The sequence below is a fragment of the Saccopteryx bilineata genome, chromosome 1 (assembly GCF_036850765.1).
Source record: "Saccopteryx bilineata isolate mSacBil1 chromosome 1, mSacBil1_pri_phased_curated, whole genome shotgun sequence".
Lineage (NCBI taxonomy): Eukaryota > Metazoa > Chordata > Mammalia > Chiroptera > Emballonuridae > Saccopteryx > Saccopteryx bilineata.
In genome coordinates, this window is record NC_089490.1 from 209,672,806 (window position 1) to 209,690,289 (window position 17,484).

The following is a 17,484-nucleotide window of genomic DNA, read 5'->3' on the forward strand; positions in this document are numbered from 1 at the left end:
GAGAAGCAAATGGGCGCTTCTCCTATGTGCCCTGGCCGGGAATCGAACCCGGGTCCCCTGCATGCCAGGCCGACGCTCTACCGCTGAGCCAACCAGCCAGGGCCTATTCACTGATTTTAAATTGAAAGATTAATGAGCCTGGCTTTCTTAAGCCTTGGGAATCTATTAATTGAACTAGTCAATGAAATGTATTAAATACAAAAAAAAAGTACATATGCCAACTATACAATTTATCTTTTCCAAGAAGAGTTAATATGGACAGAATTACAAAATTTATTACCAATGGGACCAAAACTTTTAAAACATTAAGAAATAAACATAAAAAGCTGGCAGTGCTTTGTCTTCATAATACTTAATAAAAAATATAGTAGAAACACAATAAACACTTTCCTACTGCTTGAACTGATCACTAACAAAATAACCATAAGAAAATTGTTTTTTTAAGTCTATCTTGTACAATGTCCTAATTGATTAACCTAAAATATCTAAGTTATATGTGACCTCTTTTTTCCTATGGTCTTTTGAATACTGAAGAGCAATTAGCTGCAAACAGATGAGCTGACATGTAACACGCTAGGACTCAATGTTAGAGAGTATGCAACAACAGCCTGGCGTGTTGTGGAGCAGTGGATTAGGTGTCAATCTGGAACACTGACATTGAGGTCGCCAGTTCAAAACTCTGGGCTTGCCCGGTCAAGGCACATATAACAAGCAATGAACAACTAAAGTGAAGCAACTATGAGTTTACACTTCTCACCACCCCCCACCCCCGCCTCCTCTATCTGTAAAATCAATAAATAAAATCTTTAAAAAAAAAAAAAGGAGTATTTAATAATAAGTGAAATTTAAAGACACGTTAAAATGTTATTTTTGCCATTCAGGTCAGTCCACCTTTATCATTTCCTGCTTGTGAGAACTGACTATAAAACAGAGAAACTTAAAAAAAAATAAAAAAATAAAAAAGCTATGTGCCAAAAAACACTTACTTTGGAAACTTGTTATTATGGACCATCCTGGGAACAGCACTGAGGCCATCTGGGAGCCCTGAATGCATGCATGTGCTGCTGTATAGCAGCACTTCAGGCCCCCTGCCCCCTTCATCAGGAAATGTCAAGGTATGCAGGGTTTTTAGCCTATGAAATGATTTTCTAAAGACCAGACCAATACGACATCTTTGTGTATCAGGCCAGCACTGAGCAGTGTAGCCCACAAGCCCACTCCTCCTCCTGGCTCCATTCAGGGTTACACTTCAGTTACCCTTGGCAGGTGGCCTGCTTTTATAAATCACTGCAGAAAGTCCACCATTTTAAGACGGTTTGAACTCTAAGATGCACAAAATCATTTTAAATGTCTCTGAGTTCAAGTTCGGTAAATCTTCTTTCCTCATTAAATCAAGAACTACTGAAGACTCTGTCTAAAGCCAAGTTTGCTTTACATGGCAGTCATTCAACTCAAGAGGAAAAACAGTTGTATCCACAAAGTAAATAACAAAAAGTTGAACTCATTTACATTATTAGACTGGTTTAGGGCCTCATACTCCCTATTTCCCTAAGAGTTTCTTGGGGGATTTACAAAAAAAAAGGCAGCAACTCCACTTCAGACCTAAATTCAGGATTCAGCTCCAGATACAAAGAAACTGCCTCAACCACATAAAACTAAAACAAGCTTGATATTTCCCAGAATGTGCACTGAAATTTCGAACAACTACTGCCATTCAAGGGTTCCTGGGTCAGCCTCAGGCTAGGGCAAGACCTATAATTTTTCATTCTCCATCTCACCACTTCTCAAGTGAGAAGCAGTATTTTAAATGAAGAGGGAAAAAGTGAGACATTAACTTCTCATGAACATGTCTAATTTAAAAAGAAAATTTAAAACTTGTAGTATAAGAAGTATGTTTTCCTTTTAAAATGATGTCTTATGGCCTGACCAGGCAGGGGTGCAGTGAACAGAGTGTCAGCTTGGGAAGCTGAGGACCTGGGTTCAAAACCCGAGGGTCACCACCTTGAGCATGGGTTCACCAGCTGGAGTGTGGGGTCACAGACCCCAAGGTTGCTGGCTTGAGCAAGGGGTCACTCACTCTGCTGGAGCCCCTTTCACTGGTGAAAAGTGATTTCAGAGAAATCAGTTACCGGGTTATAGATGACATTCTGTAGGTTGTTTAAGGACAACATCCTTCTTTTCCACTTTACTGTTGACTGAAGTCTCTCTTCTCTGTATGACCTAAGGTTTTAAGCATTCATTTAATGGCTTCCCAGATTGAAACTGAGGCAGGTGCCCTGTGTAAAATCAAAACAAAGTGAAAGAAAATGCATCATTTTTATTCATATAACTATTCTTAAATTTAAATTATAAGTTATTTTACTGATATTTACCAAATAACAAAATGCTATTACAATCAAAGATCTAACCCCAATTCTCCCCTAGTATACTTACATACTAAATAATTTTGGATTATAAATGCAGATAATACTGGTTTAAAAATTACATCAGTAGAAAACTTCTAGCATGGAACTTTGTATTAAAAATACTAAAATAGGCCCTGGCCAGGTAGTTCAGTGAACGAAGTGTCCTAACAGGGATGTGGGTTTGATCGCCAGTCAGGGCACACACAGGAAGCAACCAAAAAACACACAACCGAGTGGAACAACAAATGCTTCCTTTCCCCCTCCCCTCTCTCTGTCTCTCTAAAAATCAATAAAAATTAAGCCCTGCACGTATTGTTCAGTTGGTTGGGGCATCCACCCGGAGTGCGGAGGTTGCCAATTCGATTACCCCATCAGGGCATATACAGGAGCAGCTTGATCTTCCTGTCTCTCTCCCTGCCACCCTCTCTCAATCAATCAAGCAAGCAAGCAAGCAACCAATGAGTGCACAACTAAGAGGAACAAGCTGATGTTTCTCTCTCTCTCTTCCCCATACCCCTCCATCAATGGAAAAATTAAAAGAAAACAAATTCCTAAAATAATAGCATACAACTATCTTGAGATAGTCATTTAACTTTTCTCATCTGTAAAATGAGCATAGCTCTTACTCACAGGTGTGTTGAGAATTACGTTAAATATTAATTATGCAAGTGCTTTATATTTGAGCAATTATTAATAATTAATAAAAAAGGTTGCTCCTAATTTAAATAAGTCAAAAGATAAAATCCAATCTCTTGAATATTAATAAAAGTTTTCATGTTGACTAAAAAAAAAAAGTGTGTGGTGCGGGGAGTATCAGCCAGTTTTTTAAAAACAAACTTCCAGTTACAGAACAGTCACGCGGCTGCAGCACACAGCTATGGGGACAGTCACTGACACCGCACAAGCTTTGTGGTGACAGGGGTGAGTAGTCTCTGTTCCGCACGCCCCAAACTAACTCATGCGGGACTTCAGCTATACGGTCAAGGACCCGTCGGTACACTTAAAAGCTCCGGGGAAGACTTGACTCTGGAACCGAAAGAGAAACGAACCTCAGGCGTCCTGGATGCCTTCCGCCCCCCTCCCGCCCGCAGAGAGCATGCGCAGACGCGGCTGGCACTGGGTCCGGGTTAGAAGTCAGGGCGAGAGGCAGAGGCCAGGCCGCAGACGAGCCGGGGCCACCTCACGGGTCACGCGGGGCCAAGCCAGGCTTGCGGAGCCCGGCTCCCGGAGAGACGCGGGGACAGGCCCGCCTAGCAGGAAGCCGTCGTTCCGTTCCCGGAGCGTCAACGCAGCTGGGGCAACCAGTGTTTCTTCGCGTTTTACAGGCCGGCCAGTGACTCGGCCGCTCACCGGGCGCGTTCACAGCGAGCGCGGGGACCCCCCGGGGTCTGTCACCAAACTTAACACTCTGTCACCTAAACGTCGGGGTAGGAAAGCTCCCCAGGTTGTCGGCCTCGACCGCAGGAAGCAGGTGACGCGGCGGCCAGGCAACCCGGCCTGCGGCGGGACCTCCGCGCCGCCAGGCTGACCGGAGACGTGTTCACCCGTCAACTGTGACTCGGGACAGCGACGGCCGCATCCCCTCCGCGGCCGACACTCCCCCAACAGCCAACTCACCGGGAAGGTGTCGCAGGCATTCGGGCAGTGGACTTCCGGCACCACGCGCTGTCCTCTTCCGCCAGCTTCCGCCGGCCACCGTGCGCGAGGGCGGTCAGCCCGACGCCATTTCCGGTCCGCGGCCACGCAGCCGACTTCCCACACCGCTTGGGGGGCTGAGACCCACTGGCAGCGGGATGGCAAGGACCAGAGTAGACTCTGTTTTTAAAGATCCCTGGGCGGCTAGCGTGCGGAGGACCCGGGTTCGATTCCCGGCCAGGGCACACAGGAGAAGCGCCCATTTGCTTCTCCACCCCTCCGCCGCGCTTTCCTCTCTGTCTCTCTCTTCCCCTCCCGCAGCCAAGGCTCCATTGGAGCAAAGATGGCCCGGGCGCTGGGGATGGCTCTGTGGCCTCTACCTCAGGCGCTAGAGTGGCTCTGGTGGCAACATGGCGACACCCAGGATGGGCAGAGCATCGCCCCCTGGTGGGCAGAGCATCGCCCCTGGTGGGCAGAGCGTCGCCCCTGGTGGGCGTGCCGGGTGGATCCCGGTCGGGCGCATGCGGGAGTCTGTCTGTCTCTCCCCGTTTCCAGCTTCAGAAAAAAGAAAAAAAAAAAAAGAACAAATCCCTGTGCACATTGCACATAAAAAAAAAAAAAAAAAAAAAAAAGATCCCTGGGCGGGACTGGCTGCTTCTTCCCAGTCGTCCGGGTGCGGCGGAGGGAAAGTGTCCCCGTCCGCTCCGTGTCGCCTGCCTCCGGTTTCGGAGGGAGGGCGCTCCGCGCCGGGGTGCACCGCCCAGGCCCCGCGGGGACCACAGGCGCGTCTCTGGTCTTCCGTGGGCGCAGTGTCGTTTCCTTGTCTGCGCCGGACCACAGTCCACGCCATGTGCCCCAGGGCAACCCGACTGGAGGCGTCCTCGCCCGCTCCTTTGGGTGTCAGGGCAGGGGGCGCCAAGCCCTGAGCCCTGCCCCCACTGTCTTGACTACCCTGGCAGCCCCTGCCTACGCAGATCTCTAGCCTTCTGCATTGTTTTCTAAGTTTTGCGCGTCTGCGGGCCACGTGCGGAGCGCGAGTGGGCGGGGCGGGGTCACGTGGGCCGCGGGGGTGGGGCGATGGCCCGCGTTCCTCAGCCCCTCTTCCATTCCTACCTGTCTCTGCTTGATTTTTACCCGTTTGCTTTAAGCAGACGCGTTCTCGTGTCACTGCTATGGTCCCTTCCTCTCTGTGGCTTTTGTTTTCATTTTTTAATTTATTTAAATTGAAGGATTCATTACACATCCCATACCAGTGACCTCAGGTCTGATTTGCTATTACTTTTCTCTCCTCCTCCCTTTGATGCTCCAAGTTTGATTCACCCTTAAGGATCCAACGTAAATTGCTACATTAACCCTTGACACGCACTACCTTAGACCTGGACTTGTCTTTCTTTGCATGTTTTATTTGTCCAGCTCCATTGCAAATTGAGAAGAGGAATTTGTCTATGTGTGAGGAACAGTTCCTAGTGGGCTGCTTTGCACTAGACACCAGACGTGTTAGATTATTGATAAAGTAAGAAGCGATTGAATCTCTTCACAAGTTTGCCTGGGTTTAGTACCTCTCCTTTACAAACTAAGTTGAAATACTAAATACATCTGTGTTCTGTTTCATTGGTAGGTGAGATTTAGGTGCAATGGAACTAATACAAGTGACAGAAATCCAGTGTTGGTGAAGTGATTTCTGATTAAAAGATGCACAAATCCTAAGAATTTATGCTTAGAAATAACCCCCTCATTAATCCCTGTTTTGTTTAATGAGTTTAGCACTAAGTATTACAGGTATACAAAGGGCTTATCTGCAAAGATACCATCCAGCACCCCAAGAGGAGATCTGGGACCACAGACAGTACCAAACCCTATGAATACTATATTTTTCCAATACATACCTACCTGTGATAAAGTTTATAAATGAGGCACAGTAACAGATTAAAAACTAATAAAACAGAACAACTATAAAAAGGCTGTAATAAAAATAATGTAAAATAAGGGTGACTTGAACACAAGCACGGCTATCATGCAGCAATTTCAAACTAATGAATTGTTTGTTTATGGAATTTTCCACTTAATATTTTCAGACCACAGTTCACAGTTGGTAACTGAAACTGCAGATAAGAGGGGATGACTGTACCTTCCTTACAGGACATTTCTAGATGAAGAGAAGGGACATAAATATTTGGAGGTCGCACATCGCTTCCTTGGATTATTGCAAAAACCTCCTAATTGGTCTCCCTGCCCTTGTCTCCCTGTAATCTACTCTCAACCAGCAGCCAGAGACGTGATGACAAAGCATAATCCACATAATGTTACTCCTCTACTAAAATCTCCCAGTAGCCTTTGCTTATCCTTTGAGTAGAGATCCAAGTTTGTTTTTTTTATAAATAAATTTTTATTAATTTTAATGGGGTGACATCAATAAATCAGGGTACATATGTTCAAAGAAAACATGTCCAGGTTATCTTGTCATTCAATTATGTTGCATACCCATCACCCAAAGTCAGATTGTCCTCTGTCACCTATCTAGTTTTCTTTGTGCCCCACCCCTCCCCCTTCCCCTTTCCCTCCTTCCCTCCTGTGCCCCCTTCCCCCCCACCCCCCGTAACCACCACACTCTTGTCCATGTCTCTTAGTCTCGTTTTTATGCCCACCAATGTATGGAATCATGCAGTTCTTGTTTTTTTCTGATTTACTTATTTCACTCCGTATAATATTATCAAGATCCCACCATTTTGTTGTAAATGATCCGATGTCATCATTTCTTATGGCTGAGTAGTATTCCATAGTATATATGTGCCACATCTTCTTTATCCAGACTTCTATTGAAGGGCTTTTTGGTTGTTTCCATGTCTTGGCCACTGTGAACAATGCTGCAATGAACATGGGGCTACATGTGTCTTTACGTATCCATGTTTCTGAGTTTTGGGGGTATATACCCAGCAGAGGGATTGCTGGGTCATAAGGTAATTAGTTCTATTTTCAGTTTTTTGAGGAACCACCATGCTTTCTTCCATAATGGTTGTACTACTTTACATTCCCACCAACAGTGAATGAGGGTTCCTTTTTCTCCACAGCCTCTCCAACATTTGCTATTACCTGTCTTGTTGATAATAGCTAATCTAACATGTGTGTGGTGGTATCTCATTGTAGTTTTGATTTGCGTTTCTCTAATAACTAACGAAAATGAGCATCTTTTCATATATCTGTTGGCCATTTGTATTTTTTCCTGGGAGAAGTGTCTGTTCATGTCCTCTTCCTATTTTTTTATTGGATTGTTTGTTTGTTTGTTGTTGAGTTTTATGAGTTCTTTGTAAATTTTGGATATTAGGCCCTTATCTGAGCTGTTATTTGAAAATATCATTTCCCATTTAGTTGGTTGTCTGTTTATTTTGTTGTCAGTTTCTCTTGCTGAGCAAAACCTTCTTAGTCTGATGTAGTCCCATTCATTTATCTTTGCCTTCACTTCTCTTGCCTTTGGAGTCAAATTCATAAAATGCTCTTTAAAACCCAGGTCCATGAGTTTAGTACCTATGTCTTCTTCTATGTACTTTATTGTTCCAGGTCTTATATTTAGGTCTTTGTTCCATTTTGAATTAATTTTAGTACAAGGGGACAAGCTGTAGTAGAGTTTCATTCTTTTGCATGTGGCTTTCCAGTTTTCCCAACACCATTTGTTGAAGAGGCTTTCTTTTCTCCATTGTGTGTTCTTGGCCCCTTTATCAAAAATTATTTGACCATATATATGTGGCTTTATTTCTGGACTTTCTATTCTGTTCCATTGGTCTGAGTGTTTATTTTTCTGCCAATACCATGCTGTTTTGATTGTCGTGGCCCTATAATATAGTTTGAAGTCAGGTATTGTAATGCCCCCAGCTTCATTCTTTTTCCTTAGGATTGCTTTGGTTATTCAGGGTTTTTTATAGTTCCATATAAATCTGATGATTTTTTGTTCCATTTCTTTAAAAAATGTCATTGGAATTTTGATGGGAATTGCATTAAATTTGTATATTGCTTTGGGTAATACAGCCATTTTGATTATATTTATTCTTCCTATCCAAGAATAAGGAATATTTTTCCATCTCATTGTATCTTTTTTGATTTCCCTTAACAATGCTTTGTAGTTTTTGTTATATAGGTCCTTTACATTCTTTGTTATGTTTATTCCTAGGTATTTTTTTGTTGTTGGTGTTGCAATTGTGAAGGGGATTATTTTTTTGAGTTCGTTTTCTAATATTACATTGTTGGCATATAGAAAGGCTATGGACTTTTGTATATTAATTTTGTATCCTGCGACCTTACTGTATTGGTTTATTGTTTCTAGTAATCTTTTTGTGGAGTCTTTGGGGTTTTTGATGTATAGGATCATATCATCTGCAAAAAGTTATTATATCTTTACTTCTTTTCTGATATGGATGCCTTTTATTTCTTTCTCTTGTCTGATTGCTCTGGCTAGAACTTCTAGCACCACGTTAAATAAGAGTGGAGAGAGTGGATAACCCTGTCTTGTTCCTGATTTAAGGGGGAAAGCCTTCAGTTTAGTGCCATTTAATATGATGTTGGCTGATGGTTTATCATATATGACCTTTATCATGTTGAGATACTTTCCTTCTATACCCATTTTGTTGAGTGTCTTAAACATAAACTTGTGTTGTATTTTATTGAATGCCTTTTCTGCATCTATTGATAAGATCATGTGGTTTTTGTTCTTTGTTTTGTTGATATGGTGTATTACATTAACCGTTTTACATATGTTGAACCATCCTTGAGATTCTGGGATGAATCCCACTTGATCATGATGTATTATTTTTTTAATATGTTGTTGTATTCGATTTGCTAGTATTTTGTTTAGTATTTTAGCACCTGTATTCATTAGAGATATTGGTCTCTAGTTTTCTTTTTTTGTGCTGTCCTTGCCAGGTTTCCGTATGAGGCTTATGTTGGCCTCATAAAATGTGTTTGGAAGTATTGCTTCTTCTTCAATTTTTTGGAAGACTTTGAGTAGAATAGGAACCAAGTCTTCTTTGAATGTTTGATAGAATTCACTAGTATAACCGTCTGGGCCTGCACTTTTATTTTTGGGGAGGTTTTTAATCGTTTTTTTTTATTTCCTCCCTGCTAATTGGTCTGTTTAGGCTTTCTGCTTCTTCATGACTCAGTCTAGGAAGGTTGTATTGTTCTAGGAATTTATCCATTTCTTCTAGATTGTTGAATTTGGTGGCATATAGTTTTTCGTAGTATTCTACAATAATTCTTTGTATATCTATGATGTCTATGGTGATTTCTCCTCTTTCATTTTGGATTTTGTTTGTATGAGTCCCTTCTCTTTTTCCTTGGTGAGTCTTGCCAAGGGTTTCTCAATTTTGTTGATCTTTTCAAAGAACCAGCTCGTTTTATTAATTTTTTCTATAGTTTTTCTGTTCTCTATTTCATTTATTTCTGCTCTGATTTTTATTATTTCCTTTCTTCGGCTGGTTTTGGGTCATCTTTGTTTTTCTTTTTCTAGTTCCTTAAGGTGTGAAGTTTAAGTGGTTTACTTGGGCTCTCTCTTGTTTGTTCATATAGGCCTGAAGTGATATGAACTTCCCTCTTATTACTGCTTTTGCTACATCCCAGAGATTCTGGTATGTCGTATTGTCATTTTCATTTGTCTGTATATATCTTGATCTCTGTGCTTATTTCTTTTTTGACCCATTCATTTTTTAAAAGTATGTTGTTTAGTTTCCACATTTTTGTGGGATTTTTTTCCTCTTTTTTTGCAGTTGAATTCTAGTTTCAAGGCTTTATGATCAGAAAACATGCTTGGTACAATTTCGATTTTTCTGAATTTGCTGATGTTATTTTTGTGGCCCAACATATGGTCAATTCTTGAGAATGTTCCATGTACACTAGAAAAAAAATGTATACTCTGTCGCTGTGGGATGAAGTGTCTTATAGCTGTCTATCATATCCAGGTGCTCTAGTGTTTCATTTAAGGCCAATATATCTTTATTGATTTTTTGTTTGGATGAACTATCTAGAGCCATCAGTTGTGTATTGAGGTCTCCAAATATGATTGTATTTTTGTCAGTTTTTGTTTTTAGGTCAATAAGTAGCTGTCTTATATATTTTGGTGCTCCTTGGTTTGGTGCATATATATTAAGAATTGTTATGTCTTCTTGATTCAATGTCCCCTTTATCATTATGAAATGACCATTTTTGTCTCTGAGTACTTTTTCTGTCTTGTAGTCAGCATTATTAGATATGAGTATTGCTAAACCTGCTTTTTTTGGGATGTTTTTTGCTTGGAATATTGTTTTCCAGCCTTTCACTTTGAATTTGTTTTTTGGTTTTTTGTTGTTGTTGTTGTTTTACAGGGAGAAAGAGTCAGAGAGGGGATAGATAGGGACAGACAGGAACAGACAGAGATGAGAAGCATCAATCATCAGTTTTTCGTTCCGACACCTTAGTTGTTCATTGATTACTTTCTCATATGTGCCTTGACCGCGGGCCTTCAGAAGACCAAGTAACTCCTTGCTTGAGCCAGATACCTTGGGTCCAAACTGGTGAGCTTTTTGCTCAAGCCAGATGAGCCTGCACTCAAGCTGGCGACCTTGAGGTCTCGAACCTGGGTCCTCCGCATCCCAGTCTGACACTCTATCCACTGCGCCACTGCCTGGTCAGGCTGAATTTGTTTTTATTCTTGTTGCTTAGATGTGTTTCTTGTAGGCAGCATACAGTTGGATTTACTTTTTTAATCTATTCTGCTACTCTGTGTCTTTTTATTGGTGAATTGCATCCATTTACATTTAGTGTAATTATTGACACTTGTGGGTTCCCTATTGCCATTTTATAAATTGCTTTCTGTTAGTTTTGTATCTTGTTTGATTCTTCTCTTTTGTTTTTCTATCATTTGTTTTTGTTTGTTTGTATTCCATACTTCTTTCCTCTGTTGCTACCTTTTTTAAGTCATGTGCTTCTGTGGTGGTTTTTTCAAGGGTAGTTATCATTAAGTAATGAAAAGGGTACCTACCATATTAATTGTAATACCCTATCTTATGGGTGTTTCTGCACTCTATCGTCCTTTGCTGTTAATCTCCGTCCTCTCCCCCCCTTTTTTTTTGTTTTTGTTGTCACAGTTTAAATTTGGTTTTATTGTGTTCTTGATTGAGCTTTTACTTGTGGTTTTGTTTTGTTTTGTTCTTTGTATCTGGTTGGAAAACCCCCTTCACTTATTCCTGGAGTGGGTTTTTTCTGATGATAAATTCCCTCATCTCTTCTGTATTTGTGAATGTTTTTATTTCTCCTTCATATTTGAAGGATAGCTTTGATGGGTATAGTATTCTTGGCTGAAAGTTCCTCTCTTTCAGGACTTTAAATATTGGGGTCCACTCTCTTCTAGCTTGTAGAGTTTCTGCTGAGAAATCTGATGATAATCTAATAGGCCTTCCTTTATATGTTGTATTCTTCTTTTCCCTGGCTGCCTTGAGAATTTTTTCTTTGTCGTTGGTTTGTTCCATTTTCATTATGATGTGCCTTGGAGTAGGTTTGTTGGGGTTAAGAAAACTTGGTGTTCTGTTTGCTTCTTGAATTTGAGACTTTAGTTCTTTCCACAGGCTTGGGACATTCTCGTCTATTATTTGTTTGAATATATTCTCCCTCCATTTTCTCTCTCTTCTCCCTCTGATATACCTATTATTCTTATGTTATTCTTTTTTTTAATGGAGTCAAACAATTCCTGTAGGGCTTTCTCATTTTTTTTAATTTTTTTTTTTTTTTTTTACATAGGCAGAGATAGACAAGGACAGACAGACAGGAACGGAGAGAGAGATGAGAAGCATCAATCATTAGTTTTTCACCATGCGTTGCGACTTCTTAGCTGTTCATTGATTGCTTTCTCATATGTGCCTTGACTGCCGGCCTTCAGCAGCCCAAGTAACCCCTTGCTGGAGCCAGCGACCTTGGGTCCAAGCTGGTGAGCTTTTTGCTCAAGCCAGATGAGCCCGCACTCAAGCTGGTGACCTCGGGGTCTCGAACCTGGGTCATTCCGCATCCCAGTTGGACGCTCCATCCACCGCGCCACCACCTGGTCAGGCTCATTTTTTTAAATTTTTGAGTCTCTCTCTTCTTCTCTCTGTTGTGCCTCAAGTTGCTTGTCTTCTATGTCACTAATCTTTCCTTCTATCTGGCCTGTTCTATTTGCTAAGCTTGTTACCTTGTTTTTCAGTTCATGAATTGAGTTTTTCATCTCTGTTTGATTTGTTTTTATAATTTCAATTTCCTTGGTAATATATTTTTTGTGTTTATTGAGTTGTTTTCTGAGTTCCCTAAATTGCCTTTCTGTGTTTTCTTGTATATCTCTGAGTATTTTTAGGATTTCTATTTTAAATTGTCATTTAGCTCCAAGGTTTTCAATATATTAAATTTTTTCTCAAAAAAAAAAATTTTTTTTCTCCATACATTTTTCCACATCTATCTGTGCTACTTCTGTATCTTTTGTATCCATGATATTCAATTTCTTTTTTCTTAATGGCATCTGAGGGTGGTCTTATTGATAGTACTTTGTTTTCAGTGTGTGGGACTCCTAGATGCTCCAAGGATAGATTTTTCTGTCTCTGGTTGATGAATTTGTTGAAATTTTGGGGAGATTTGTCAGTCGCGCTCCTCATGGCGCCATTTCTTTGACGTCACTCCGAGATCCAAGTTTTTACAAGAGCATTTCACAGTGTGCTCCCGCCCCACACACTCAGACTCCATTTTATGCTACAGCCCTCTTCCCTTTTTCTGAGGCAACCACGCTGACCTTGGTACATTTGGGCAGACTTGTCACACTTCCACCTCAGAACAATTACTTCCTTCAAGGCTACTCAAATGCCAATCTCTGAGGCTCTTCCTGACCATCATGTTTAAAATTGCAAAACCCTCCAGAAACACAATCCCTGTTAGTCTTATTTTTCTCGAGCACTTTTCATACTCGAATATGCTATATAATTTTACCTTTTTATTTATTTTTTTACTTCACCCACCAGCGTAGAAACTCCAGGAGGCCAGGGAGCTTTGACTGTTTTTGCCTCGGGGAGCTTGCACACCTGCAGGAGACATGGCTAGCAGTGTATTTGGAGGAGACTGAAACAGGGTGATGGAATCGGGAACACTTGGGTGGCTACTTTAGTACAATGCTAGGGAAACCCCTCAGAAGAGGTGAAGTTTAAGTTGCTGGTGAGTGAAAGAAATGAGGAAGCAAATGAAGATCTTAGGGAAGAGCATTCCAGGCTAACAGGACAATTAGTACCAGGAACCTGAGGTTCCTGAGAATGCATTTAGCCCTTGGGAACAGAGAGGCCAGCAGCAAGGCTGAAGCATAGTGGACAGAGATAGTATGAGATAAAGTCACAAAATTTGATGAGGTCACCTAGGAGAGTGGCTAGATGAAGAACTAACCTGGGACCTACGAGAGAAAACTAATAACAGAGACGGAAGAGAGTAGTGTCATAGAGGCCAAAGAAAGAGTCTTGAAAAAACAGCAAATTGTTCCAAATGCTGCTGAGAGGTCAAGGAACTTAGAAGGAACCAATGGATTTGGAAACACAGAGGTTATTTGTGACTGACTCTGCAGTGAGCTGAGAAATGAGAGGTGAAGAAGCAGTGGAAATAATGACAATATTTCAACTTTTTCCTGTGAAGAGGAACAGTGTGGAAGCCAGGGAAGATGTGGGGTGAAGGGAAAATTTTGATTTTCTTATTCGGTTTTTATGTTTATTTTAGATGGAAGATACCACAGTGGTGCCTTTTAGATTTTTCTAAAGCCACAAAAAAGACTAGATTTACACTGTGACTTGTTACATACTTACTTAAAATTAAGGAAATCAAATTTCACAAAATGGTACTTTTGCTAAGCATGGAGCATTCTAATTTTTCTCTTAAAAAGTGCTGCTTCTAACCCACTAAATGTTTATGAGCTATCTTGAAAAACACATTCAGCAGAGTATTGGAACTGGCTCGTATCATCTGCAAGAGCCAGTTATGCACCTTGAAATTGGCCAGGATGGGAGTATTTACACCATGGAAATGGACAACTGCTACAACTTAGGGCTCTCCCAATTCAGCCAGATGTTCAACATTTACCAACACAGTACTGACTGTGCTCATATGAATGACCCTCTCCCACATCCAAACCAGCATCACCCATGAGCACTCAGCCTCTTTTTTCATCCTGCAGACCCTGTGTTTGGATTCCTCAGGCTTACCTCTCATGTGCTACAGGATCATGTCCCAAATTTAGTCTTTTCAGGTGTGAGAATCAAGCTTCTAGAACTATGGCTTTGTCATAAAATAAAAGAATCTTGGAGATAGGAGAGATCTTCAGAGTGCAAATCAAACCAATTCATTCCAATGGCTCGAAGAATAAGATGATGTCCCTGTTTTTAAATATTTTTCTGAATGGCTTAGCAGGCTATGGTATGTTAACCAAAGAATGTGTATTGTTATTTGTTATATGAGAAAAATATATCTGAAATTAGGTAAATTTTAAAAGTCAAAACAAGATTGAATCCTTCAGAATAGAAAAGAAACTTTAAATATAGAAGTGGAAAAGAGTAGGTTTGTAGTTCTAATACAGTAATAATATAAGAACAAAGTCTGTTTCATGTATTTACAGGGTAACCTATGTTTGCCCACCTTGTGTATTCCAGTAGACCAGGCAGCATATTAGGCACTATAGATGCATTAAGTAAAAAATAGAGATCTTTCCTGGAGCATAATCTAGTGGGAGATAGATCTACATATTAGATAATACATATTTGTATTTTTAAAAGAATGATGTTAGAAACTTAATGCTTATTATAATCTTGGTTCCTGAAAAGTTGCTAAGATTCATAATACCACTAAAGGCCTCCCTCAGCAACCTCTCAGTATTTAGCCAGCCCCTCCCCACACACACATACCACTCCTCTGCCAGCTTGTGTTGACACAGCTCATTGTAAAATAAAGTGACAAGTGAAACCTCAAGGGAAGAATGTGTGACAGGCTGGAGCACGCAAGAAATCCAGGTGCTTTTTCCAAATTAAAAAGAAAATGTTCTTTAGTCCAAATACGTTTTTTTAAACTTTTTACTTGGAGGTTTTGAAACATACACATAATGAGCGTGATGGAGTCCCATCCACCGTTGTTCAGGACCAGCTATGATCAACGTGGCCCTTCTGCTTCACCTCTACCCACGTCCTCCCACCACTGGCTGATTTTGAAGCAGCTCTCAGACTTCATTTAATCTGTAAAAGCCTCAAAACTGGTGGTTAGACTTACTTGAAAGGTGCTATGTATTTCCAATTTTAAGTCAACAGGAGGCACTTGAAGGCTGTTTTTTCTTTGCATGATATCAAGACTGATGCGTGGTGGTCAGCTGTTAGCCTGACCCAACTATTAAAAGTTTCCTTCATATTTTGATCAAGGTTTTAGCAGTTAGCTATTGATAGTCATTGCCTGAATCCATTATTTCATTAGAAATTGGAAAATGGTGCTATATAAATTCCATCATTCCTCTAGCGTTTATGAATTGGAATTCTATCAGAAAATACTGTTTTCTTCATCAACTATTTGATGACTCCAAGGGGAAATTTATGCCAGAAAGTCAGGGTGGGTGCTTGATCCTTTCCCCTTACTCAGGGGTTTTCTTACTAACTTGGTTCCCCACCTTCTGGTTCCCCACAAAAAGTTTCAATGAGTTGGTTTTAAAAAATATATTATGTGCCTGATCAGTGGTGGCACAGTGGATAGAACATTGACCAGGGATGCTGAAGTTCTAGGTTCAAAACCCCAAGGTGTCCAGCATTAGCACAGGCTCACCAATTTGAACACAGGGTTGCCAAATTGAGCATGGGATCACTGACATGATCACAAGGTCATTGGCTTGACCAAGGGGTCACAGGCTTGGCTGGAGCCCCCTGCTCACTGTATGAGAAGTAATTGGTGAACAACTGAAGTGACTCAACTAGGAGTTGAAGCTTCTTATCTTTCTTCCTGACTATCTCTCAAAAAAAATTAGGCATTCATGAATATTAATATATTTAATGTGTTTCTTTTCTTTTTTGATACTTAAAAACCAGAGGGAACCCCTTTGACTGGCCACTGTGTTCTCTGGACACAATATTAATTTTCATGCTTTCCAGTGTGACAAGATGTCCCAAGCTATCACTTTCATTTCCTGCCAAACCTGAACTTTGCAATTTCTCCGAGAAAACTTTGAGTGGGAAACGGTATATAGAGACCACAATTTAGACTAGGGATGCCCATGGCAACTGGGTTGGTTTCTAAATTTCCTCAGTGGGTGGAGCTAGGAAAAAATTTTAATATCTGAGTTTCTACATCTTTTCATTCAGTTCAGGGTTACAATATTTTTATTAAGCTTTTTAAGTTTACTTTTATACCTCATTTTTATACCTTTTTTCTTGTGAAAATCTTGGTTTCTAACAACATTAACATAATTACTAATTTGCTTTATCCTATTATATATGTTTCAAGATAAAGATGTAGTATTATAACAATATGATTACAAAACAAAATCAAGGTTCATTTGCAGTTTTCTGTCCATACGCTATATCTTACAAGAGATAATCAAATGTTCATGCTTTAAAGTAATTTGACAATACTATCCAAAACTATCAATTTATTGCAATTGCTATCAAAATCCCAACAAAAATAGAAAAGTTTCTTAAATTCACAGGGAATTTCAAGGGACCCTGAATAACCAAGACAATCTTGAAAAAGAACCAAAGAGTTGGAGGTCTCACACTTCCTGATTTCCAAACATATTACAAAACTAGTAAGCAAAATAATGTTGTGCTGGCATGAAGACAGACAGACCCACCAATGAAACGGAATAAAGAGCCTTGAAATGAACGACCTTGTATGTGGTCAAATGATCTTCAACAAAGGCAATACCACCACTCAACGAGGAAAAGACAGTCTCTTCAACAAGTGATATTGGGAAAAATGGATGCCCACATGCAAAAGAATGAAGTTGTACCCTTACCTTACACCACATACAAAAATTAACAAAAAATAGCCCTGGCCGGTTGGCTCAGTGGTAGAGCGTCGGCCTGGCATGCAGGAGTCCAGGTTCGATTCCCAGCCAGGGCACACAGGAGAAGCGCCCATCTGCTTCTCCACCCCTCCCCCTCTCCTTCCTCTCTGTCTCTCTCTTCCCCTCTGGCAACCAAGGCTCCATTGGAGCAAAGATGGCCCGGGTGCTGAGGATGGCTCTGTGGCCTCTGCCTCAGGCGCTAGAATGGCTCTGGATACAACAGAGCGACGCCTCAGAGGGGCAGAGCATCGCCCCCTGGTGGGCATGCCGGGTGGATCCCGGTTGGGCACATGCAGGAGTCTGTCTGACTGCCTCCCTATTTCCAGCTTCAGAAAAAAAAAAAAAAAAAAAAAAAAAAACCCAAAAAACAAAAAATAGACTAAATATCTAAACATA

General features: G+C 40.9%; 1 protein-coding gene across 3 annotated transcripts in view; it reads right to left on the reverse strand.

Annotated features, from left to right (window-relative positions):
* The window catches only part of LGALS8 (galectin 8), a 63,485-nt gene extending 59,083 nt beyond the window's left edge, over nucleotides 1-4,402 (reverse strand). The window contains exons 1-2 of one of the 3 annotated variants that reach the window (XM_066234761.1): nucleotides 4,023-4,402; nucleotides 2,130-2,276 (exon numbers count right to left, since the gene is read on the reverse strand). In XM_066234761.1, coding sequence (XP_066090858.1) covers nucleotides 2,130-2,171 — 42 coding nt within the window. In that variant the 5' untranslated portion in view covers nucleotides 2,172-2,276; nucleotides 4,023-4,402. The remainder of the gene's footprint in view (nucleotides 1-2,129; nucleotides 2,277-4,022) is intronic. The other 2 variants (XM_066234752.1, XM_066234770.1) reach the window with 2 other exon arrangements.
* Between the last annotated feature and the right edge of the window lie 13,082 nt (nucleotides 4,403-17,484).